Source organism: Oreochromis niloticus, linkage group LG20 (assembly GCF_001858045.2).
Source record: "Oreochromis niloticus isolate F11D_XX linkage group LG20, O_niloticus_UMD_NMBU, whole genome shotgun sequence".
NCBI classification, from domain to species: domain Eukaryota; kingdom Metazoa; phylum Chordata; class Actinopteri; order Cichliformes; family Cichlidae; genus Oreochromis; species Oreochromis niloticus.
This window is the reverse complement of record NC_031984.2, coordinates 31,870,515-31,898,423: the sequence shown is the minus strand read 5'-3', so window position 1 is coordinate 31,898,423 and position 27,909 is coordinate 31,870,515. Positions and strand designations below refer to the sequence as shown.

General features: G+C 41.8%; 1 protein-coding gene across 4 annotated transcripts; it reads right to left on the bottom strand.

The window, feature by feature from the left end:
* Window positions 1-118: 118 nt before the first annotated feature.
* wu:fa11c10 (protein FAM110A) lies at window positions 119-27,574 on the bottom strand. 4 transcript variants are annotated; one of them, XM_003456976.5, is made up of 3 exons: window positions 27,424-27,574; window positions 3,301-3,694; window positions 119-3,024 (listed from the first exon to the last, which is right to left on the bottom strand). In XM_003456976.5, the coding sequence occupies exon 3, from the start codon at window positions 3,012-3,014 to the stop codon at window positions 1,623-1,625; it is 1,392 nt and encodes a 463-aa protein (XP_003457024.1). In that variant the 5' UTR covers window positions 3,015-3,024; window positions 3,301-3,694; window positions 27,424-27,574; the 3' UTR covers window positions 119-1,622. The 4 variants fall into 4 exon arrangements, with proteins under 4 accessions (XP_003457024.1, XP_005477995.1, XP_005477993.1 ...); XM_005477938.4 differs by lacking the exon at window positions 27,424-27,574 and adding an exon at window positions 27,248-27,378; XM_005477936.4 differs by lacking the exon at window positions 27,424-27,574 and adding an exon at window positions 11,460-11,648.
* Between the last annotated feature and the right edge of the window lie 335 nt (window positions 27,575-27,909).

Genomic DNA, 27,909 nt, shown 5'->3' with positions numbered 1-27,909 from the left:
CAGCCTTTCATAAACACCAAATAAATCAGAGGAGTGACTGTTTGGAGCCACACGCTGGAAGCACAACCATCTGCCTTAATATTTTGAGAGAAATAAAGAAAAACAACAAAGAGTAACGTAATTGAACATTTCAGTTTTTTTATTAACTGCTCAGAATACACCATGGTAAAGCATTTTCCATCTCTCATCTCTTGAAGACTCTTTGGGCATTGAGTGATGGATTCAACAGCACACTTTGCTCACCACCGTCACAGCTCCTGTGTTCTCCGGCCCTCTCGTCTGAGGACACGTGACCGCCACTCACACTGCTGGATAGCTTACGAAGGCGGTAGATGCAGAGGAGAACTCGGGAGAACTCACACAGGGTGAGGGAGGAGACAGACCTCTTGTTCCCAGACAAACAGGAAGTTGAATAAATACACAACAGTCTCACTTTCTGTGCTCCCCACAGAGAGACAGGTGCAACATTCACACTTTGCATGTGTCTCCTTCCTGGATTTAACTGTCATCCTACATATACTGTGATTCTAGTAAACACCATCAGATTGCACTTAAGAACAGAGATTGAATTCTGTACACAAAGTCACCCAATATTAAAAAATACATTAAATTACATTTTCCAAATAAATATTGGTCCATTTTGTTAGTATGCCATCTTCCTGAGACACTTTCAGAGCTGCAGACATATTCATACAGCAAAGATAGCTTTTCTTGTTTCTTTTGATCCATGAGTATTCTCTTTTCAGTCTTCCTTTCATCCATCTTTTCATTTTTCCCTCCAATTTTTTCCCACCCTGGAGGCTAAATATCTTTGTCATGCTACACTTACTTGAACCGTCTACATGTGAGCTCATCCTTCATCATATGACTTGCTCTCATCCTTGCAGGGACATACACAGCAAACTGATTTCTCGGGCTGCACCAGCACAGCGTGAGCCACGATGTGAGAAAGTGTTGCGGATGCGCACAACTAGACAACGTTGCACTCCGATATACAGACAGCACTAACTGTAATTGACCTGAACGTGAGTCAGTGCAGTGAACTTGTGTGCAAGGAAGACGTGTGCTTGATGACATACCCTAAAATAGAATGTATACAAAGTTTCACTCGCATGCTGACACAAACGTGTATAATAACAGTCCAACAGCCTAAAATGTTTTTGAAAAAACAAAACAAAACAAACAAACCAAAAAAAACAGGAATATGATCGTAGAAGCTTTTTGTGTGAAAAAGTTTCACAGTATCAATGTGGTTTTCTTCCTGGCTTGCTCAGTGGCAGTCTGCCTTTGTGCCACACACACACACACACACACACACAGAGTACCTTTACATAAGGAGACCCTATCGCAATCATCCTCTGCCTTCATCCTCACCATTCTCAGTCTATTATTGCTTTCAATACCAATATTGTTACACAAGACCTACAAAAGGGAGGGGGGGGGGGGGGGGTGCATCTTCCGGTGCAAGTCCTGACTTGCAGCCCAGTCCTAAACATCTGATGTGAAATTCCGAGAACAAAAAAAGAAAGTCTTTACAGGAAACACATCAACTGCAGGATTATCCGTATCTGTAACGTAAGGCAGCAAAAGATGAACAAACAGGAGTCAGAGTCCCTGTCGGTCTATACGTTAGAGACGGCGTTGTTAGAATCTCTCGCCTGTCGGATGCCGTACAGCCACTTGATGACTCGAGCGTTCCTCTCGATGACAGAGATGCCATACGGGACCCGTTCGTTGGCCCTGGACGGACCGTCATCTTCGTCGTCCTCGTCCTCCCTGACCCGGTCGTCCCCACACTCCGAGCTGGGCGTGCTGACGCTCCGGAGCTTGGAGACTGACACAATGTCTGAGTTGGCCCTCGTGAAGCGCTCCACTCCGCCCATTCCCTCCACCTCCTCGGGGTCTAGCCCGCAGTAGTTAAAGAAACGCTCCAGGTCAGCTGTGGCGCGGGAGTAGCGGTCACTCAGGTCCGACTTGGAGCGGTGCAGGGATGGGTGCTTGCGGGCAGACCCCTTGGAGCTGGCGTTTGAGATACGGGTGAAAGCGGGTGAGGCTGGAGGGATCATGCCTGCTCGGACTAGCATTGGACTGGGTGGCAGGTAGGCTGAAGGGGTGGGGATGGCTTGGGATGACTGAGGGAGGGGTTGCGGTTGATTCTGAGAGAGGGGAGGGGGTGACGGGGGTGGGACTTGGGGGTGTGCGACTTGGCCCTGGGGTGTCTGTCTGGGCCTGAGCTGTGGCTGCAGCTGAGCCCTCAGGGGCTTCCGTATCTCAGCCTGAGGTCGAACGTCCACCCTGCGTACTGTCACCGAGTTAGGGGAGCTGTAGGGAACTGGAACACCAAAGCGGGGGGCTCGAGCTGGCACAGGGGGCGGACGTCGAGTCACTTCTGCTGCTGCCGTCCGAAGATGATTGTTGAGTGGAGAGGAGGTGCAGGAGGAGGTGGACGATGAGTTGGCGAGGGCATGATTCAAAGGTTTGAGGTTGTTGGAGAGTCGGCTGCTCCTCTCCTGCTCTCCTGAAAGGCTGCTACCAATGCTCTTAGCTCCCGATGACGGAGACGACGAGGAAGGGGAGGTGGAGGAAGAGGACTGGGAACCATGTGATGGTCCATCACATACGTCATTGATTAGGTTATTTAGAATATCCAAGTTTAGAGCAGGTCGTCTCCTGTCTCCTGGTCCCTGCCTGCCTGCAGTGTTCTCCCCCTCAGCCGGCGATCGGTTAACTTTCCGGGCTGGAGGGGTGTTGATCATCATCCCCGAAGGGACGAGGGGCTTGCGAATGATTGGAGGCTGGATGGGGGCCTGGCGGGTGAGTGCCACCTGCTGGCTTTTAACATACTTGGCCTTGTCGGCCTCCAGGCGCTCCACGGCGCTCAGTTTGCGGGCCCCGGGCTCAGCCTGTCGGCGGAAATAATCCGGACCCTTGTTGAGTATCCTGAAAGGCATGGCAGAGGTAAAGGGGACCCCGGCCAGACGGCCATCTGAGGGCCGCAGGGTCTCCACTGGCATTCTGCACGAGCTGGACAGAGAAAATAGAGATTTTCCATCAGTTACAAGTAATTGGAACATAAAATGATTCACTTGTATGTGAAAACAGTTTTACAGCTTCATGGTCAGACACTAGCTGACAGGAGGAGAGGTAGGCGAGCACCTGGCTTTAATGGTCAGTGAACAGCTCCCACACATCCTCTCTAAGCTTAAGGGAAAAAAAAAAAAGGGGCTCTTTTGTACTCTTTTCTCCCCACTCCTCCCCCTCTCACACCCGTGCTCTCAGAACCCCCTTTAACTTCCTTACCGGTCGCTGTGCTGCTCCTCTGCCTTTCGTCTGTCCTCCACGACACCTCTCTTGCACTTTTATTTGTCCCTTTTGCCAGTCCGGGCTCAGTGAAAGGCTACTTGCGAGACAGGGTCAGTTGGGGTCAGATTCTCCACACCAGCCTTGTCCAGACCACCTCTATTAACTCAGCGGTGATCCAGAAAAGGGTGAGACTGCGGGTCAGGGTCAGTCTTTTCCTTTTTTCTCTTTTTTAAATCCAAAAGGCAAGTTTAGTAGCTCAGTCGTCAGTTACACAGACAACACCACAGCCTCTCTGATCCTCTTTACAATCCTGTTTAGCCCCAGCCCGCCTGTCCAGTTGTGATCAGATCCAAAAAGCCGGCCGGCAACTCAGTAGGAGCGCCCTGTAGTCCTGGAGAGGGTTAGAAAGAAACAAGTCCAAGTCAGATAAATCTCCACTTTCTTTCCACCGCTTAATAACATAACACATCCACACATACTCTCTCTTTTTCACACATGCACGCACACTTCTCTGGCTGACAGACGGGGACTCTCTTCAACACTGAAGTGGAGCAGACGGGACAGGCTTTAATACAGAGTCTGGCTCCTCCCAGCCAGCCAATCGCATGTCGGGCCGGGAGCCTCGGAGGGGTACAAGGGGCGGGCTGGGAGGAGGGAGGTGTGCTCGCATTGGTCAGGCTCAAAAGAGATCCTGACCAATTGGGCCCCTCCCCCCTGCCTTTCAAGCACAACAAAACTGAGGCAGGGCTTTCATTCAAATGAAAATTCTTTGAAAGGGAGAAAGGGGGGAGAGAAAGGGGGCGGTGGGGGGGAAAAGAGGGGCACCGCAGATGCAATTTTTACATTGACTTGCATCAAGCTCAGTGGGGTGCTATGAAAACGTGTGAAAAAACACTGAAAGCCTGCACAACTGTTCCTGCTGCTGAGCTCTTTGTGTGGCTGTGTGTGTTTGCATTTTAGCCTGATGAAGACAGAGTAGATAAAGATCGCTGATCCCAAACCTGATCCTGCTTTACAAAAAAAAAAAAAAAAAAAAAATAGTGTAAGAACAAACCAAAGTTTAAACAAAGAACTGGGACAAAGTTTTTCCTCTGTCAGAGCACAATTAACTTCTGGATTATTTCTCTCAGTTTCAGGGCTTTAAAACACTGCTAACACACATGCTGTTCATTTATTTCCCCCTTCAATTCCACAGAAAAACCAAAAAAAAAAACAACCCCACTCTCCCCCTCTTCCACACCTCTTCCCTGCTGCATGTTATCGTTTACAGCATTACACTCCAGGGTTACATCACATCCAGATAGACGGCACGGTGCGTCCCCTCCCCCACCTCCACCTCTTCTCCAGCACGTCTATCCACACATTTTTAATTAATCTTTTTATAGCCGTCTTCCTTCCCCGTCTCCCTCAACATGTGACCCTGTTTTTCCCAACATCTCGCCCCGTCTGACTCCCTCTTCACGCTCACATCCACAAACAGCAGACCAGCAGCAGACGAGAGAGAAAAACTGACTGCTTAAAAAAAGAAAACACACACACATACACTTAGCTTTCATCTTGTAACAGACCAAAGAAGAGTTTAAAATAGCCTACCTCAAACTAAACACTTTTGCAGCACAAAAATAAAAACAGATAAAAAAAGATTCCCAAACATGAGTGAGACGACCTGAAGCTTCTGTGCAAAGCCTTTGGGGATATATGCATTGAGGGGATGGAGCAAAAATAATAAAATAAACGAGTGTTTTATGAGAACACAATACAGAGAAAGCTTGGAGTGAGCGAAACGTAGGAAAAGAAAGTAGAGGTGGTTTAGCAGACAGAAAGTCACAAGATGACATCAGCACAGACTTGTCTTAGTGTCCTAAAAAAGCTCAAACCACTGCAGGGAAGCAGCTCGACTGCATTTTTCCACTTGTTCATCTTTATCATGACGTCTCATAGCACTCAATGCAACTTAACACGGTTCAGCTTTAACACACCACACGTTCAGTTATGTGACACCATGGAGGTGCTCCACCCGCTAATGTAAATGCCTGCAGCACACAACAGTAAATACACTGAAGACCACAACCCACCTGGAGCCACTCACACACTCCCCGTCACTGTGCTGATTAGCACTTTCATCCTGACTGTGTAAATTGAGGAATTCTCCATAAAACATATGTTAAACATCACTGATATGGAGCCTGGCTGCGTTCAGTGACTGATATGCTGCTGCATGTGGATCTCTTTCTTTCACATTGTTGTTTTCCTTCTTTTCAAACATGTTCCTTACATTCATCATCCTCACGACAAACTAACAGTTTAACAGCTAAAAGGTTTCAGGTAATTCTAGAAATTCTTGTCCCTGAATCTACTCAAAGAAACTCATCCTAGAGAACATGGTGAAGACAAACGTTAGGTCACAGAAACCTCAGCCACCTCGGTTTTAGTATGCTGTGGCCTTGTCATTACACTTACACAGCCCTCTGCCAAGAGGAGGGGAGGAAGGAAAAAAAAAAAAAAAAAAAAACACACCTCCTTTGCTCCAGATTTAGAGCCTTTTCATGTCTTTAAAAACACTAATTTCTGTAAGAACTGCCAACCTTTACTGGAGTATTTGTTCTATTTCACTGTGTCTCAAAATGTCCAGCCAAACAGCTTGTGATCCAAAGTCTACACATTTTGTCTTTTTAAAGTGTGGTTATTGATTTCTATCACTGCTAATGACTAACATACACTTATACACAATTACTGGTGTGAACAAATCCCACAGACACAAAGGGGGCAGGAGATCCCTGTCACACCAGCATAAACCCACCTCTGCTGATAACTCTAATCCCCTGATCCACCCTTTATTCGGTCTTTTTGTTATCATACTGTGCTCAACGGTTTGTGCATTGGTATTGTTAGTGAAGGAGAACGAGTTCCAACAACTGACAACAATTATCGTCAAACTGCTAAATGAATTCCCTCTTCATGGAGATTAGATTTGCTTTAACTATGTAAATGTTAACCCAGTTACCCTCCTTCCTTTGAGCCTATGAGAAGAGTCGTCCACATGCAAATACTGTGAGCCTGGATAGTCACTACTTTAAAAAACAGCAGCTATTGTCATTCCTTTTCTCCAGTGAAAGAGGTCAGATGGCTAAAAGCCGCTCTGCTAATGGGACTAATGTGTGTGCAAACGGCACCATTAAACCTCTCGTCCCCACCGGTCCACGAGTTGAGCGTTGCAGCAGCGCTCGGTCTCGTTTCTCTTAACTTTTCCGCCTCCCGGTTTCCGTTCATGTTCTGTAACTGCAGTTACACAAACAGCTGATGTCTCCAAAAAGGCAAAGGGCCGAGGAATGATATTCCTATTCCTCAATGGAAACTTGCTCATTGTGATTATCATCACAAAACTATGCAAACCGCTGAGTTGTTATGAATCGGACTGTTTTTACGTTCAGTTTTCTAACCACCATATTAGTGGCCAACAATGATGTCTGCATGAGTGAGAGAGAGAGACTGCGTTTCATGGCGTGTGAGTGACTGTGGGGGGTGAAAAACAGAATGTTTGAAATCAAAGAGAGAAGGCCAAAATGTCTGCGCGCACAAATGTTGTAAAGCAGCTGAAAGGAAACACTGAGTGGCATTTTACCACAGCTGACTTGACCATGCCGCCGGCTTAAGTGTAATTACAGAGAGAGCCCATGAATGGGAGCAATTTGCTTTGCCAATATTTTCTAGCAAGTTACTGAATAAGTAGCAGCTCGTGAGGAAACGGGTTTTAGTGGAGGAGGGTGGGGGAGGAGGAAAAAGGAAAAGGTGAGAAGAGGCAAGATTAGAAAATATCTAAAACAAAGACAGTAAGACGAAGCAGTGTGAAGGTCCAAACACTGAAGGGCAGGAAGAAGGTGTGTGTGTGTGTGTGTGTGTGTTGTCATATCTGTGGCCTTGATCCTAACTTTTAATAGCAGAGAAAACAAGAGAAAGCCCAACCAAGAGAGAGATAGTGTCAACCTCCCATCCAGGGTGACCCTCACAATAAGAATGAATCATACTGAGTCTTAAACAGTTCCTGATGCTGACTCAAAGCCAGAGTGCAGCTCCATGCAATAGTATTCAAATCCTTCCATTTTTGAGCCTGTCAGCTTTACCCCAGCACGGAAGGAAAGAGGTGGTGAGTTCATCAGCAGTGACTACTCAGTTGCTTCACCCACTGGAGGGATGAGCGGGAAGCCAGGATTTATTTCACAACAGAACATGAGTGGGAAAGAGAAAACCAAACAAACGTCCTCGGCTGGAGTGTGGGCATTTCCAGCAGGTTGACCCTGTTTCGCGGTGAACTTAGCTCGTCTATTTCTGGACACTTGGAGTTTCCTGGTTTGCTCCTGAACCCTGTGAACACCTGACTGACAACTGCTGTCGAGGACGCCCACATGGAAATGTTGCACTACAATCCGAAGTGTTCAGCAAAAATAAAATAGAAAAACAAACAATGCATGCTCATAGGAACATGGCCAAAGTCTCAAATAATGAAGTCAGTGAATGGGTAAGTGATCTAGTGAACCAAAATCACATGCTTCAGACTGCTCAGGCAGTTTTTTCTGCTCCTGGCTCTGTAGATCACTGAGCGCATTTATCCCCGATTTAGTTAGTCCTAAATCATTCACCTGCTGTGCAAACCTGTTTGCAAGTTAAGCCAAAGGAAGGTCTCCAGAGTTATAGTTTATCTATGGGGACCAGACCTGAATGTAACTGTACCAAAACCCAGTTCAACAAAAGGTCAAGAAACGGGACAGTAAGTAAGATGGATCGTATTAACAAATCTCCCATCTCAGTGCAGGGTTCAGCTGGTGTTCTCCCTGTGGCTTCCAGATGAACGATAACCTGATGAGAATCAGCTGGGATAGAAGCAAATGCAACACAAGCCCCTGCCCATTATCCCACTGGGACACCTCAGCTTCAGTTTTTTAAAATCAATAGAGCTTAAAAGAAGGGTTCAAAAAGTTATCAACCACTCCCCTTAGGAGCTCCCTAAATCAGCCCTAAGAATGATAATGAAGACAGACAGTTGGTCGTGACAGCGCCAGACCTTGCTGTTATTCTGTTGAGCGGCTATCAGCTTCAGCCACGTTGCTCGTTTCCAACTGAAAAACAGCTCCTAGCTGGATGGACTGACATGCATGACTGAAGTGTCTGGACAAGGTTATGCAACTGTTTTTATACGCACAGGAGTCGAGTCGACTGCAAAAACAACCACTGAACCATAAACTGACAGCTATTATAGCATCCAGCTCCAGCTCGTCTTTTTTTTTTTCCTGGATCTCACCGATTCTGTCCATCCATCCATCCGTCTCCCCTTAAACCCCCTCCTCCACCTCTGCCCATCTCTGTCTGTGTCTGTGGCCCCAGGAAACGCACGCATCCATGTACAATTACACCGGAGGGGGGAAAATGGAGGTCAGACCAATGAACTCTTGTGTTGTGTGTCTGTGTGCCTGTGTGTTCACGTCAGGAAGAGAGTTTTGACTGAGTAGGTAATCAGAGGAGAGCAGGTGGCTGAGTCCTCCCTCGGGAAAACTAAGCCAAGCTGTGAAGACAAATACAGAACATCTGTGATGTGTCCACATTAGTAAAATAAAGGGAAAAAATAGATATAGGGATCATTTGAGTGCAGTAAGTAGTAAGAACAGTGTGTAAAGTGTATGCAAAGCCTAAAGAAGATGATAAGAACATCTAACGGGTATGTACATGAAAATAAAACATCTGCCTTTTACTCTAACTTCCTTTTACGCTGACATTAAGTTAAGATGTGTCAGACAGAGAAGACTCCGTATAAACAGTGCATGCAGACACAACATTGACATAAACAGATTCTTATAGTGACTCAGGTTAGCAACACAACCAAGTTAGCTAAGGCATTATCACAATTTAGCTAATTCAACTCTTAACCCGTCAGGTAATGTTATGTATAAATTTGCACTGTAATATGGTGAACAGAGGTTGCGGACGTTAGCATGCAGCAGTGCAAACAAGACTGTTGATTTTATGGATTTATTGATTTGGCTAGTTCTGACCACAATTAGTTCATTAGAGTATAATTAAAATTACTCCCTGAGTTCTAGCGTATTTTTGCTAAAGGTCTGATACCCATGAAGTTTAGGTTGTTACTGTTTTACAACTAAGAACTATTCCTGAGCTAAAGTGGAAAATAATACGCAGGTATATAAATTTGACTGCCTGATACTTCCATATCATTAGCCGTTTTTCACCCTTTCAACCACTGATAGAAAAATGCACATTTTGTTAACAACTGTGATCCTAAACTACATGTTGTCAAGAGGCGCTTCACACTTATAGGTGTGTCCCCCCTCAGAAGGGTCACATGAGGCTCACACCCTTCAGGGCAGGAGGCCTACAGTGGTATGTAAATTACTTGTGTGCTGTGCTTCTATTTTCACTTTAGAGCTCATTGGGGTTACACGGCTCAATTGTAATCTCAGAGCGCCACCCTCCAATCGTCACGAAATGTTAAATATCTGTGAGATTTATATAGTTTAAGCACGCTGTAACGGCTTGAGGTAGAGCATCAGAATTTATAATGACACTTGATTTGCTTGACACATGCAATGAGTCTCACCACAGCCACTTCAGACTTCAGGCTTCTGCACTGAATGTATGTAGGGTCTACAACATAACCTATACAAGTGCCCACTGCCAACCTTTATATGCCTGTTAAGGCTTCAATTTATGATGCAGAAAAAAGATTCAGCACTGTCATTTTTATTATTATTTTTCCCCCCCAGAAATATAACAAACTGTAAGAACTTCGACGATTCTTTCCCCTCTTATTCTGGGTACTAACATGCAGGGTTACCACTCATTGAATTTACAATGCCTGAAGACATTCTGCCATTGCTGCATCTCCAGAGGATAAAATAACTCTGATCCAGCAAAGATTTTTTGCTGATTACAGAATCCACTATGATACACCCACCCACCCCCCATCTGATCGGAGTTTGCATCAGTGGTTGGAGGCAACTACTCTCACCTCAGTCAGCTGGAGCTAATCTATTAGACAACACACACACACACACACACACACACACACACACACACACACACACGGTATTAAAGCATTAAAGTAAATATACATACTAATGCAATAAGATTGTAGCTGCATACTAAAAGGACATAACTATGTAAAGCACAGTCATCTGCCGCCACAAAGGCACACACACACACACACACACGCCTCTGCTGTAAAGGCAGAGTCTGAAAGCAACCAAATATAAACAAATAAAATAAAATAAAAAAGAAGAAAGGGAGGAGACTGAAAATATCCCCCTTCAACGTGGTGATGAACACATTCCAGACACAATCACACAGCGATGTCCTTAGTCAGATAAAGAGCAAACACACACACACACACACACACACACACACACACACACACACACACACACGGAGGGGAGGGAGAGCGGTCACTGGAGTCGCCTCAGTGGCTAGGCCTCAGAGTTGGCTTGGATACAAGGAGTGTTTTACTCATACATGTACAGACACACTCACACAGGACAAATTCTTCTGCTTTTAACCCTTTGTGTAATCCTTGATTACCTCTCACACTGGTGCTAAAAGCCTAAAAATCATTCATGAAAAAAAGAGTGGGGAAAAGCCAACTTGTTTAAGGAGAGATATTATTTGGGAGATAAACTGAAGCACCTCTGCAGTGACAACAGTCAGCATTCAACGTTGCTCTACAACGAGAATGTAAATTCAGTTTTAGGGAGGGTACATTGTTGGCTCTGCCAGCACACGTGCAGCTTCGCAGCCCCTTACAGCTGAGAGAATGAAAACAGTCCTGGAGCAGAGCTGCCAAAAGTTATAATCAAGACCAGTATTTTTAGGTTTGGCACCCAACTCAAGGACAAGGAAGTACCGGCAGCGACAGAGAAACAGACAATAGCACCCTCTGTCATAATGGAGGATTTCATCCAGAACTGACTGTCGTTTTAATAAAATAGGGAAAAGAAAACCAAATCATTCCACAAACTGATAACTTTGAAGCGTGACCTGTCCTGTGGATACCTGCCAGAGGAACAAGCCCTCCCCTCCTTTTAGATAAACAACCCCCACGTGTACACACTGCAGACTGTGCTCAAACAGGAGAAAAAGCTAAGTTTACTTACGTTCTTTTAGCTGTTAGCCGGCTCTAGGAAAACCAAAGAGAAATACTGAACTTCCAACCACCAGAGTCCCGTGTCAGGCTGAAGGAAGCAGGCAGCAGCTTCGAGCGTGCAAAGCTGTTCTCAGCTGCTGCGAGTTGCCAGTGTGCCAGTACTTGTGTGTGAGCCAAATGAACACTAACCTGGAGGGAGTCTCTGCTCTTCAAGCTATAAGACTCTCCCCCGTCTCCTCCCACATCCAAGGGAAGACTCCACCTCAGGAAAAGACCGGAGGAGGAAAAAAACAAAAAACCCAACACTATGTGAACAGGAAGCCTGAGTTTTTCCGAGCAGTGACACAAACCTTCCCGACACTTTCTAACTCTTTGAAATTGTCCCGTCAGTTACCCAGAACAGTGGCACCGTTAATACCAGAAAAGGTAACGGGGCTTTGTGTATCAAATCCTGATGCTGAGGTATCGCCAGTCACTATAAGGAAAAAATCAGAGAAGAATGAAGCCGTTTCTTTAACAGCTTTAGCAGAATTACCATTTTTTTCTGAGACTGAGAAAGAAACATTGTAGGTCACTGAAATGCTTCAGCAATCAGCATCTAGTGGAAGCAGTTAAGTAAAACTCATTTTTAAACAAGTAAAATCCCCAAAGGCTGGTGCTTGCTAGTAAATTGTATGTGTTGCTCTCCAAGCAGATTACTTTGCAAATTAAACACTGCATTACTAGTTTTTACCTCTTGACCCTCTTGTCCCCATGAAGACTTTTCAGAGCAAAATAAAAAAATTAAATCACACTTAACTTTGTGGATTGTATTTTATCATCTCAACTTAACACTGTAGAGATAAACAGCCAATCCCTGCACTGATCTAACATGTGGACTGTACAGATCTGATCTTGACTTAAAAAGCTGCAGCAGATATGAGTGACAACAGCTGATGGGATAGCAGCAGCTAGCAGGAGAGCTAATGTACTCCCAAAAATGCCTGGTACAGTCTCCCTTTACTTAAATGTAAAGTTAGTTAACAGTGGTTACACCAAGTTGGTTTGACTGGAAAGTTCCAGCGAGAAGACGCCTTGGCCTCCATCTCTTATCTACTTTCACTTATTATTTTAGTCAGAGAGACATTATATAAAGGTAGAAAGTAGCAGGGCATTTGTTTGTGTAACACTTGTTGGAAAGCTTTGATTCTACTTATGGTAACATTAAGTGTTGTCATCAACTCAATTATTGTTATTTCACTTCCTGCCTTTTTTGCAGCTCTACAGATGGGTGGAGGGGGAGTTGGGGGTGGGGGCAAGGGTCCGGAAAAGGAGAAACTAAACTGTAAATAACAGCTTCATGCAGCAGAGTAATGACTCTCACGCAGAGCTTAAATTAGATTTGTGCCTTAGATAAATATCGCCCATCTCAGGCCTAATTTCATTTGACATTTTCCTAAATGATAAATACAGATTTAGTACATTTATAGTATTGGATTTATTTGCAAAGTTAAAGAAAAGTCCATCCTGATGTTGACTTACTAATAAAAAACTGAGTATCAGCACTGGTGTTAGGTCAGCATTCAGTATCGGTACCCAAAGCCAACATATGTGCATCTAATCCCAAATGGAAACGCGGCATACCTAATCATAAGGGCTTTGTTTGGTGACAACCTCCAAACCATTTTAATGTTAGAGTTGAGAGGACTACAATTTTCCAGATGGGTTCCATTTAATTTACCATCTGTGACAACGTCCAAATAAAAACACTCGTGGCTTTCTTCAAGTGAAATATTACCCCCTTCCTCTCCAACAGATCCAGAGATAACGATGTATGCTAGTAAGTGAGAAAGTCAGGAAGGGAAGTGGCTTAACAGACAGTGGGCGAATTCAAGAAAGCAAATATTATTATCAAAGAGGTGTGGCTGAGGATATCCTGTGATTGAAAGCAGTAAAACAGCAGTTCAGGAGAAGCTTTACTACTGGAATACCTCGACACGATTCCTGGAATACTATATATAAAGCTCTGTGTACTATATTTAAAGAAAAAAGAAAAACAAACTTGTCTTCTACATTCAATATTTCTTTTGTTAACATCTTCCACACTGAGCTGCTCTTGCTCATTACAGTCTGAACACACTGGTGCTTGTTTAAAGGAGCAGTCAGGGCAGGCTGCAGACCAACATACATATACACAGATTCAGGTGCTCACAGTCACAGGTTTGAGTCCGACACACACAGCGGTCGGTCATTCTTCTGAGGCAGCAGCAGTAGGAGAGGGCTTCCACTCCGTGCTGCAGAGGAAACGCTGTTGACGGTTCTGCAGTAACACAACGGGAGTAGGTGAGATAGGACAATAAATAGTTCAGCTGGGTTGACACATTCCAACACCTTCTCTACCTCCACCTCCGATTAGGCTCTCCTCCCTCCCTTCCTTCCTCTCCTCCCTTCCACTTCATCACAAAAACTTCTCTATTTCCCCAGCTCATAATCTGCTAACGTTTATCCTGTCTCAAAAATTTTCCCCCTTTAGCCTCTCTCTGTTCCACGTTCTCTCGTCACATATGTAGAGCTACATGATCTCTAACCAGTATGACATATTAGCCTCTTTTCCCACTACTACCAGACCATTAGGTGGTAGGACAGGTACCAGGTACTTTTTTAGTACCTACTCGACGTAAGTGAGTCGAGATGAAGGAGGGAGTGACATCACTGGATGAGTCAAAACCGCCATTTTTGAAACCCACAATAAGTGAAATGGCTACACACAAACCGACACCATGGTCCTACAATGAGGTGTTTACTATTGGTTTAGCAGCAGGTATATATAACGACACCCCACACACATTAAGTTGGTTCTCAATTGTAATGGAAACATGACCGAAACCCAGTAGAGTAGAGGCAGTGCTAGTGAACAAGAGGCAATAGAGCTCGAAAATGTGACGTCAAAACCGCAAAGGATTGTAGGTACGAGTGGCAAGTGGTACTAGCACACGCAGGCTCTCACAAGAAAACAGTCACACAGCGATAAAAAGAAACAAAGAATGGTAAGAAGCTGTTGTATTATTGACCGCAATAGCCGGTCACATGACAGCCATCAGAAGCCAACGGGTAAAGGTATCAGTTTTTATCGGATTCCATCGTGGAAGAAAAATTGTTCAAGCCATGTTTCCAAAGTAACAAAGAGCCAACGGATGGCCTGGATTGTAGCCATTCGAAGACCAAATGTAACGTTCCAGAACACTCCAGCTCACATGTTAGTCTGCTCCAAGCATTTCCACAAAGGTAAGTCTTCTGTTGTAGTTATTACGTAATTTATCGTAACATAATTGTTGATGTAGGTTACAAATAAATCTTATATTGATTTGAACTGAATTTGCTGCGCTATGCTGCTTTGTTCAGTGTGGCTTTGCGGGCTAATGTTTGTTGTGTTTTGTAGGAAAACCAGCCTACAAAATGCTGGAATGCGATCCAGACTGGGCACCTCTATCAACCTGGGTCATACCGAGTTTAAAGCTGCCACCACAGCCAGATTTGATCGGTAAAGAGGGAGAGCGATATCAAAACAGTCACGAGAAGTCCCGCATATATGTGCCCAAGTGTTGTATTGAACAAATCAAGTGATGAATAACTGTTTTCCAGTATGTTGTTTTGCAATGGGTTTTTTTTTTTTTTTGCGCATTGTTGATTTGTTTTTCACCGAAGCAGCTGATAAAGCATAACGGAATACAATTTTGCCTCTTTCTTGTAAGACTCTATAATAGAATGAAACAATAATGCCAGTTATAAATAAAGACAATAAATTGAGTGAATTAGGAAACACTTATTTTATTTCTATTAGATCTGAAAATGTCGTTTTAGGTTGTAGTATTACACAACCTAAAACGACAAATAGATTATCTCCTGTATAGGCCAACGCAAAGAAAAAAAAATTAACAACAGCTGTAAAATGGAATCACCAAAGTAAACTGGACCTGGGCTTGTTGTAGGGATCTGAAGTTACTAAACATTTTGTGAGTGTATGCACTCACACTTAGGACCATATAATAATAAATATGTGCGTCATGAAAGTTGGGCAGCACGCTAACGTCTTTAGCCACTCTTTATGACTGTATGACTAACTGTTTGCCTCCCCCTCCTCCTCCTCCGTCTTTGTATGGACCTGCCGTGTTCTCCTTCGTTTTGTACATAACTGTTTTTGGGGCAAATAAAAGGCAAGTAGGGATTAAAACTAGAGCTAGGCGATATGACCCAAAATTCATATCTCGATATTTTTTTTAGCTGGATGGCGATATAAGATATATATCTCGATATTTTTTTAAAGCCATAAAGTAAGAACAAAAAGAGAGTTCTTAGTCAAAGCTGTGTCCCAGATGTCACACAGGCACTTTTAGATGTACATGAAAAAAACTACTCAAAAATAAATTATGAGCATTTATTAAATAATGATGCTCCATAAATAAAAGAAAACTATGTTGTTTTGTGCATAACAAAGAGCTCACAATTGTGCAGTCAAAATGTAAACTAAAAGACGCTGAGCATAATAACATAGACAGGTTTCACAGCTGCTCTGTTCCCAACTTCTACTGCGTGACTGACAGCCTGGAGTTTGAAATCCGCTTCATAACCATGTCTCTTAACAGGTTCCATTTATGGTCCTTATACACACACACACACAATACAGTAATATTACGTTGAAGCACAGTACATATTACTCCGTGAGGCTCCTCGGTAGCCGTAATGCTCCGACAATCCATCAAGCGGTGCAGCTCCGTAGCTTACCAAAGTCAAACTAAAACATTTTTTGACAGATTGCTGAGCGCTGTGTATCACATAAAATCGGTTCGCGATCATCAAGCACAACCAGAATTCATACAAAAGGCGCACAGTCAACTTTTGAGAAAATGAAATGATTTTAGGCCGTGCATGGCGTTAGCGGGGCTAGCTCGTTAGCGTTGTTAGCTCGTTAACACGTTGACGCCGTCCAGCCCCACGCACGGGGCGATGCGCAGTAACTCATTAACGGAGATTTGCCGTGTCCATCTTGTCGCTGCCTGCAGGTGAAGCGATGGGGGAGGAGGGGGAGTTGTGTTCAGTGAAGGAGAGGCGAGGTCGAGTAACGTTGCATAAAGACAAAAGTGGACGAAAGAGAGGCAAACTTGCGGCTCCGCAACTATAATTATAACGTAACATAGACTATATCGATATAAAGGATATTGTCACATCTTATATCTCGTATAAAAATATATCGATATTTTTAAAAAACTCGATATATCGCCCAGCTCTAATTAAAACCGCAGAATTAATGGTTACCGGTGCTGGAAATGCTAGCACTTGATGCAGTGTTTTGATTTTGCTGCCACTCGTACCTACAATGCAATGCGCGAAAGTCACATGGTCTGTCGAGCTCTATTGTGAACAACCTCCAGGCAGAAAAAAGAAACCAACAGAGATGTGACAAAAACTACAGTTTCTTTCATGGCTCCTTGAGTTTGGCTTTAAAAGGCGAGTCAATCTCAGAGGGATCCCATTTTAAAATACCTAGCTTAACAGAATTATTTTTATTTTTATATATATCTATATCTATCTATATATCTATCTATCTATCTATATATCTATCTATATATCTATATCTATCTATATCTATATATCTATATCTATCTATATCTATATATCTATATCTATCTATATCTATCTCTATCTATCTATCTATATCTATCTCTATCTATCTATCTATATCTATCTCTATCTCTCTATCTCTCTATCTATCTATCTATCTATCTCTATCTATCTATCTATCTCTATCTATCTATCTATATATATACATATCTATATACATATCTATCTATCTATCTATCTCTATCTATCTCTCTATATCTATCTCTCTATCTCTATCTATCTCTCTATATCTATCTCTCTATCTCTATCTCTCTCTATATATATATATATCTCTCTCTATATATATATATATATATATATATATATATATATATATATATATATATATATCTCTCTATATATATCTCTCTATATATATCTCTCTATATATATATATATATATATCTCTCTATATATATATATATATATATATATATATATATATATATATATATATATATATATATATATATATATATATATATATATATATATATATATATATATATATATATATATATATATATATATATATAGAGAGAGATATATATATATATATATATATATATATATATATATATCTCTCTCTATATATATATATATCTCTCTCTATATATATATATATATATATATATATATATATATATATCTCTCTATATATATCTCTCTCTATATATATATATATATATATATATATATATATATATATAATATATATATATATATATATATATATATATATATATATATATATATATATATATATATATATATATATATATATATATATATATATATAATATATATATATATATATATATATATACATATATATAATATATATACATATATATATATATATACATATATATATATACATATATATATCTCAATTTATGATAGAGCACCATGTCTGTCTCAAAAAATCTGATGCACTCAGAGAGCGTTCCCTGAATGTCTTCCATTAACACACATGACTGTGCTCTGAGACTCAGAGGAGGCAGGTGGATTAAATGTATTAGTGTGAATGTGTGGTGCCTTCTCATTTGGCAAATACTCTGATCTATGATACACAGATGCACACACAGGCTCTCATGCAATGTTGAGTCAATATTGACAACCCACACCCCACCCCACACACACACACACACACACACACACACACACACACACACACACACACACACACACACACACACACACACACACACACACACACACACACACACATTTTGATTCCGAGACCACCGAAAGAGTGTGAGGGGGATGAAGTTACCACAGCTCCACCCACTTTCTCTCATACCACAACTATAATCTCTGTCACTTTATGCACACACCCAGATACACTTCAAACGCAGGGACTCGCTGGGCTAACATGTCACATTACTCTTCCCGTTACATGCTGGCATGTCCGAGCAGGCCTAGTGTCTGTCACCCTTCAGGAATCAAACATAACTCACAGAAAACTTCTCAAAAGCACCGCTGTAAGAGCTTGGATGAAAAGCACAAGAAGTTACGTTCCTGTGGTCCAAGTTTCTCTATAGATACTCCTGCTAGTTTGCGCAGTGAAGGGCATTTGCATTCAGAGACCACAGAATGTCAGTGACACTGGGCGACTTCATGTTTCCAGCAGTTATTTAAGTGGGGAGGTCCCAAATTAAACTGAAGCAATTACCAAAGAGAGCGAAGGTTACCATTGATTGACATATGACAGGGTGGTAAATAGCCATCCCCATCAACAACAAAGTGATGCACAAAGAGCAAACCCCATTCTGTGTGGATGCACTTAAAGTGTTGACCAACACAGAACAACAGTATCACACGATACTCAAGGACTCTTCACCACACAATTCTTACTGAGGCAGTTACTCCTTCAGCATTTCAGGCACTGCTGTAAATGAAATCGTACGTCCCCACTAACCCAGGAAGAGGATTTTAATCATACTGCCCACTTCTACTCTACTCTATTAAAAAGGTACTACAGAGATTCAGTAATGCGGTTTAAGTAGGAGAATTCACAGGAGGCAGATTTTAAAGCAGTCCTGTTCACGTGCACATCCACATTTTAAATTCCAGGACTTGGCATGACACATGACTGTGAATTGTGCTAAAAGGTACTTAAGTGAACTTTCTTCTGATTGCCTCCCTCACCCCCAGCATATACAAAACACACAGTAAGGAAACATATGATTGGTTACTGGTTGAAATGGGTACAACACTGGATTCTAGACTTCCCTCAAAGGTTCATCTTATGAATACTTCTTCATCGTTTGGTCATTTATTTATTTATTTAAACATCCAACCATTTCCCAGGCATGACTACTCGTGAATAGTTATATTGGTGCCATATAAAATCTGATTCAGAATACTTTAAATAATTTGTTTAGGGATTATTAAACAAATTGTAAACAAAACAAATAAATACAGCTCATTTTTATATCTGAACACCAGAAAAAAGTTGAAGCTCCAGCAACATATGTGTGTTACAAAACTAAAGCTACACTTTTCACCCAACAAGTGGCCTTTAACATCCAAACTCCTCAGTACAAATTCTGTGATGTCAGAGTCAAGCTATGATTCCAAATTAAAATTCTCATTCTTAAAGAGAATGAGAAAAAAATGGCAACATAAAGAAGAATGTTGCCGCTATGAATCCTTTGCTGGTAATTACATTTTTACTTGGCCTGCAACCACTCAAGCTCTAAAAACCCAGCAATACAACACGTACCAATGCTGTGCCTCAAAGCAAGGCTACTCACTACAACCCTGCACATAACTTTGCTAATGGTGCATCGCGCCTTGTTTAACAACAGTAACTGGAAGCTACAGGTCCATTATGGAATTAGTGGGAAGAACACTAATGACTGTGTACCAGATTAGATCTGTGCTCATTAAGAACACCGTTTACTTAAGCTTACATCAATCCGCACATTGTTTCAGCGAGCTGGGAAAGGCGGCTCAGGAGTAAACCTGCATTTATTTGCTCTTAGGAGAGTCCCTCCTACAGAGGTGGAAAGTCATTTTCTGACTTGTTTTGAAGTCAGAAACAAAATTGCCCTTAAAAGACCGTGTGTTATGTTCAAACAACATGTGGATAACAGTTTCCAGAATATATATCATTTACCCGTCTTACTCATGTGTACTGATAATAACTGTGTTTTCCCACTATGGTAAGCTACCCCTAACAATATAACCACAAATCTAACAATATGACATAAATACCCCGACAACCTGCATGCCAAACATTTTCCAGACTTACCTTTGGGTACTTATTTTAAAGCATCATGTAAAGTAACTTTACTTTCAGTAGTCACCAGTGAATAAAACTGCATTTATAGAATAAACTGTCAAATCTGGCACTTTCTTAAACTTCCCTTCAAATATCGACTTCTCATTGAAATCTTTGACTGCCATTTATCGTCTCACGTATGCATTTCTTTCCAACTCAAAAACTAATTCATAATCACGATCGGTCCTTCCTTGTGAAATGGACTTTGTACAACACTACAAACAATTTGCATCTACATGAAGACAGCATTGCAAAAGTGATACTACCATGACACAGCAGCAGGGATCTATAGCATAGTGACATGTTAAAAACTGTTTATTTGGTTAGTAGGCCAGTAGCCCCTGTGTGGAGGGGGCAGGGTAAATAATGGTTAACCAGAAGCCCGTTTCCAAATAATGACCTCAAAACAGCCAGGGGCACTGATGACAAGCAAGAGGCAGAGTGTCCCACACATGCAGTGATGAAGCATAGACCTCTGGGAATAAAGAAAAGAATGGGTGGCATCCAGACATCAGTCAGTTGTGTCAGCAGGGTGGAGCACATGGAGGACAAGGAAGATCCTTGCAAAAATAAAATAAAATTAAAAAACAAAACAAAACACAGACGCGTGAACACACCGTGTCTCTCACGCACGCGCACACACACGTAAATGCTTTCCAACAGACGCAGTCATGTGTGTAGGATCCAAGAACTGATGAGCAAGCAGTCAGTGACACGTCAAAGCTAAGCACAGACTCACCAAACCAGATATTTCTACTTCTGTCGTTGCAACTGTTTTAGTGTTAACTGTCTGGATCCCAGTATCTGACCCAACTATGATTAATGGCCCTGTGAGTGAGTGAGTGAGTGAGTGAGTGAGTGAGAGAGTGTAGGCTGCTTGAATATAGTAGCGCCAAACAAAAACACCATTAACTGTAGATACTGGGAATAAAATACCTATTTTAGTAAATAAATGCTAGAGCAAAACTTTCAGAAATCCATTTTCCTCTTGTGGAGGCTTGCTCCGCTAGCAACTCCACTGAAAATAAAAATAAAAAATAAAAATAAAAAACTAAAAAATAATCATGGGTTTTCCTTTTAATAGGTTAAGTTCCTCTCTGTGCTACACAGCATCTCTTAGTCACTACACCAACATGACAGTCCCGAGCTGCTGACCTCGAGAAGTCACAGATTGCCGGGACCAGAAGTCACACTGACCTCATTTCTTAGGAGGATACTTGACTAAACTAAGTACGGCTGCATGACTCCTACCATCTAGGATATTTGGACCAGAGAGGGCTTAACCTGACTAGGAAATTCAAAGAATTCTCTCTGTAAAAAAACAAAAACAAAAAAACAGCATGAACATGAAAAAATACATAAAAACAAAAACATGTAAAAAAAACAAAAACATTTTTGATCAGTTTCTAGAGGCTTTGGTTCTAAATGACACTTCTCACACACTGGGGGCAGAAAATCTGCTTTGCTCAGCTACTCAGAAATAAAAATTGGAAGAGACAAAAAAGAATGAGCATGCGTCTGCAATTGAAAGGAGACACTAATAATACTGCACATGAGGCCCTTCTCTGCAAGTATTTTCTTATATAATGAAGCATTATAACCAGCTCCTCCTCTGGTGAGTGCAGCTGGGAGTCAGGCTTACTGGGCTGCAGTAAGCCTATCGGAGAGACACATAGAGCAATTCTCTACTTGCTTTAGGTTCAAGTGCCCTTAAAGCCTTCAGCCGATCCTCAACACCATAGCCAACTGCAGTACACTGAAATGAATCTTAAATATTCCCCTATTAACACTTTATGAAGGTTGTTGAATAAGTTAATATATCCACTAGACCATAAAAATTCAACAACCTCACATTAACCTTCACTTATGAGTTCTTGCTTTTATCTCATGACATTAAAATATTGCAATGAAGGACTTTCTTAGACCTATAATTGTTCCGTAGATATACTGAATACAATGGTTAAAATATTAAAACATGATCAATGTCTTAAAGCTCATCAAGATCAGTGAGTACATGCAATCTCTGCAAGCATAAAAAGCTCAGGCTTCAGACTGCTCTTCATGTTTTGCTTTAAGCCAGGGGTGTCCAGCTCCAGGTCTCAAGGGCCGGTGTCCTGCAGGTTTTAGATGTGTCCTTGATCCAACACAGCTGATTAAATGGCTAAATTACCTCATCAACATGTCTTGAAATTCTCCAGAGGCCTGAATCATTTGATTCAGGTGTGTTGACCCAGGGTGATATCTATAACCTGCAGGACACCGGCCCTTGAGGACTGGAGTTGGACACCTTTGCTTTAGGCAGTCCCACCTGTGAACACAGCAGTCCTGCATGGCTAGGTCCATTGCTAGTCTACGTTTAGTAATGGACAGCCAATCAGAAAAAAAAGTTGCCTCAAAGGGAAGAGCTTGTTTCTGACAGAGGAACTGAAGAGCTGCACCAAGACCTAGTATACAATAAGTAAGGATTATTTTTTAACTGTCCAGGAGTTGAAAACAAGCAGAATAGGTTTCTTTTAATGGCCAAGGAATGAGTTCAGTAAACTCATTTCAATGTGCAGTACTGTGCAAACATTTTAAGCAACCCCTCATTCGATTTATTTTGCTTCCAAGGAGGACTTTGTCATTTTTAAAGTGGTCTTGAGCAATAGTTCTCCAGGCTTTTCTGAAGGGCTTTCAAAGTTTAAACATGGGCTGCTCTTTTCACTCATTTTCAGTCCACACTTTGTACCTGATCATTTTCAGAGGAATGCTTTCTTTGCTAACCCACTTAACACAGACCCGTGAGTCATTCAAGCATAAAAAAAAAACACTCATAACTAAAGGGGTAAACCAGTGTTGTGTCTACACAACAGAGAATTTAGCAAAGAAGCAATTTCACATTTCTTTAGTTGAATCTATGAAAAGTGAACAAGATAGTTACACAGTGTGAACAGTATCCGAAAGCCATGTGCGTAAAAAACAAGAAACAAGGTCATTCTGAGGACCAGGACTGGACTCTGAACCAAATATTTCATTTGGATCGATCATTCAAACTGTTATTAATTGGAGATGAGAGATGTACAACAGTGTCTACAGCCATTACTGAAAAATGGTTGAGGCCCTGTCATTGTTTGGGGCTGCATTTCAGCCAGTGCAAACTCTGCACCCATTTCCCATTTTCTTAGCAAAAATATCAGGAAATGGGTGGGTCAAGACTTTTGCACAGTACTGTATATATGGGCACAAGAAAAGATGCTTGACCTCTGATCGCGAGCACATATGGACGGCTGTGACTCAGCAGATGACAGGGAGTCTGTGTGATCGTTAGAAAGTGCCTAACAAATAAGTGCTATGAAAAAAAGTGCTTTGAGGGCTTAGACTCAAAAAGCCCTTCACAAGTCCATTCACCATTTAGTTGCAATCAAAATGAACATCATATTTAGTGACGTGTGAGTAAATGAATCTGATACTAATCTGGTTTATCCAACGTAAAGTAGTTCTTGGAACAGTGTTGCATAACGCCCAACTGTAGCTGTGGCTGTGCTGTATACTCTGGCCAAATGGAGCAGATTACTCTCACCAGTCTGAATAACAGTGTCAGTGTAAGATGACCTCATCGCCATGTCAGTGCAGATAAACTGCAGGACAGGACGAAGATAAAATTCAAAACACAGGTGGCACCATGGAACAGATGAGAGCCAGAGACAAGTCAGGAAGCTACAAAGACACAAAAGAGGAGAAGAAGAAGAGAAAGAGACAACAAGCAGGACTTGGCAAACTCAGGAAAACAACGCAACGCTGACAGCTTCCAGGCAGCAAGTGTGAAAATGCAAGCCTCTGAGTCAGTCCATGTGACACGATGAATAATACCGACTGCTGCAACAAGTGCAGTGGGAGTCTTTGTGCCTCCTACGAACACCACTCCAAAGTCTCCCTTTGTTAATCTCGGCAAAACTCAACTAAAACAGAACTCATTGTATTTTCTCTCAAAGACGAGTGTTTACATGTAAACACACACATACACACACAGAAACCCAACGTGCACTCTGCAAAGAAAAACATTTTCCCATGTTGTTGGCTATAATATTACAGTCTACAGCTAGTGGAGCATTACATAGCTTAAGCCACACTATTATTTTGGTGGCTATTTGTTGTGATGGATGGTGTGTAGGTTTCAATGGAAAATATGATATTTTGCAGCTAATCACAGGCTTGCTGCCACATAAACAGTGTGGATAAGCTGAGCGAAAACGGAACACGACTAGACTCCAGCGGTGAGCCAAACTATTATGAGTGCCATCACAGCAGGCTGGGGTAACTTTTTAGATGAGATGTTCCAGCATGTGTGTGTCTGTGTGGCAGCTATGTTGGGCGCAAACTGTGACATTACGGTCACCGACTAAAAAGGATTGCTCCTTTTTTTCCCCCCTTCCCAGAAAGGCTAAAATTAAACAACGCACCACCAGAAGGACCAAAATACTGGAAAGTAAACAACAAGAAAGATTTTTTTGTTCTGAAAAAGATGCTCTGAGAGACTCTGGGACAGCAAAACATCATTCTGGGTTTCTGCTGGTTCAGAATGACACACATAGCCGCATCTGTCCTCTTACATTAAAGTCCATGAGTCTGATACTTTACTGTAACAAATGTATCCATCTTCTAATCTTTTCACACCTGACAGTTTGATGATCAAACGTGTATTTTATATTTGGGCAAATATTATGAAATATGTTGTGCAAAAATAATAATTTTTTTTTTTAAACAAGAAAAACCTTGCTCATTTAAAGCTGATTTATAAAGATTTACAGTCACGTGTTAAAGGTTACTATGCAACTGGCCACTTTGTTAGGTACACCTGTTCAATTGTTCGTTAACATAGACATCTAATCAACCAATCGCATAGCTGCAGGCCAGTCCATTTATCCAAGTCAACATGGCCAACACAACCTGCTGAAGTTCAAAGCGAGCATCAGAACAAGGAAGAAAGCGATATGGAACATGGCTTGATTGTTGGTGCTGGCTAGCATTTCAAAAGTTGCTGATCTACTGGTATTTTCCTGAACAAGCATCTCTAAGATTTTCTAAAAATAAAAAAATGAAATATGAAATGAGCTGTGTTCTCTGGGTGAAAAGGTCAGAGGAGAATGACCAGACTGCTTCACACTGATAGGAAGGCAACAGTGACACAAATAACCACACTGGGTAGCACTCCTGTGAACTAAGAGGAAACTGAGGCTACAATAGAAGCTTAAAAAAAGGAAATCAGGTCTGATGAGTCTCAATTTCTACAGGGACATGTAGAAGGTAAATATTCCATTTAGAAATATACAACATACGCATAGTTACCATTTTTGCTTGAAGAATTATACAGTTATATTATTTGTTTTATTTATACGAGCACAGAATCATAACTACAGTCATTTCTAGATATGCCCTACAATATTAGATATTCGCTTCTGCTTCAGGATGCATCAGATAACCTAAAAGACAGAGTCAACACATCTTTAGAGGGGAAAGGAACTTCATAAGAAAACAGTGGATTGCTACATCTAACCATGCATCCTTATACACAAGCACGGTTTCCGCAAGTGCTATTCAGTGACACGCTCTTCAATGAATTAAAACAAAACCAAACAGCCCTTTGTTATTGTAGGCTGGCTTTGTTATTTCCACCGCTATTTTGGCACTGCTGGTACAAAGTAGCATGCAAAGTTCCTGAACTAGACAAAAGGCTGTTATCAATGTTAACTCAACATCTTCCAATCGCATTAGAAGAGCAGGATCTCATCTATTGCTAAAGAGTGAAAGTACACACTTGGGCTGCGGTGGGTCTCCGTCTAAAAGCCCCATAAGCTTCTTTCCAGACACCACTAACCCACTCTCCTGCTACTATTTGATGTTTCCTCTCTTCAGAAACAGTCTTTGCAAATTCTTCAGAAGTCAAATGCGAATACCAGTAGGCCAGAGCTTCACCACTGCTATAAACATGTTTGAATAGTAGTAATGTTTTTCCAGTATAGATGTAAGAAGCAGCCTTATCTACATTAGCTCAATTACAAGCCGCAGCAACAACAAAAAAGTGGCAAGTGAGTGACTTTTCTAGGCTGCAAGACACACATTCCTATCCTGGAAATTATTAAGAATGGAAATTACAAGGTGGTGTGTTTGTGACTGTTGCCCCAGGTGAAAAGTGTTGCAAGGCATTTTCCTCACCTCGTGCCCATTACTGCAGTCTTTTACCTGCCTACCTCACGCGCAGAATTTTGTAATCAGGTCCCATTGTGGTATCTTAAAGATAACTCAGCTGACCTTTTGACCCTGCTAGCAAAGAGGAGTGGACAGAGAAATTTCCCAACATTCAGAGCTTACATCACATACAAAACAACTCACATTGTCTAGACATGTGTTTGACATAGATAGATTAGATAAAATAGACTAGATAGACTGAAAGGTTAAAAAAAAAAAAGAAGCCTGCTCTGGACTTAATCAGCTGATCCAAATAGAAGACCGCTAGGGTCAATACAGGAAGGGACCTCCAATTCAATAGCAATGCATTTAGGGCCGTAACTTCCTCCTTTGACACAGAAAAGGGAACAGTTTTCCTCCCCCCTGGCAAAAACCTGAGCTTCAATACATCAACATCCCGAGCACAGTGAAGCTCTGCATGACCTTTAAACCAGACTCACATCCTTTTACACGACTTCCTCTTCTTATGCAACACGTCTTTTGTGCACGCTTCCAGTTAAAGAGCACTTTTTCCAGCATGGTGTTCTCAGCAACACTTGAGGCCTGCTGCAAGCTCAGTGGGCCATTTCAGACTCTACAATCTCGAACCTACAGATCCACAGTCAATATCTTCAATAGTAACTAACTAATTCATATCTTAAGATTACCTTAACACAATGCAAAAAGATGTCAGCGTTTATTTTGGCCATCTTCCTTAGATGCGACTCCACTAGCCAATTCTCACATTGAGGTGAACCTGTATTACACTGTGGCAAAGGTGTATTCCTCATGCAGGTGCGTAACATTAACCTTTACAAATGAGCAGTTTAAAAAGATTACTCACCTGTAAAACCAACTCTGAGTAAAGCAAATAAAGTTCGACGTTCAAACAGCTGTGTCGAAGCATCTAAACACAAGTAAACCAATAGCAAGCTAACGGCATTGGAGTTCACTTTCACGAAACTTTCAATGTTGGCGCGGACGAATCCATTAATTAACTCTGAACACACGGTTACGTTTGGGCTTTTGTAAAAGGGCACATTTAAAGCTTTACAGTCTCTTCAATAGTACTGTAATAATGGGTTTAAACAGTTGTCCCTTCCATGTTGTGAAATTCCGAGTTCCTTTAATATTGCCAAGTTTCTTTGAGAAAGCTTTAAGGAGCACCCCTAAACCGGTTCCCACTTTGGTACGGTCCGAGCTCCCCTCATTGGCTAGCCGGAGGCATTTGCAATTTTTGGAGGACGCTGCGTGCCCGGTACCTTGGTAACCCCATTCTTCTCGCGAGAATAATAAAAAGTCTGAGAGCCGAAATTTGAGGCAGAGGCGG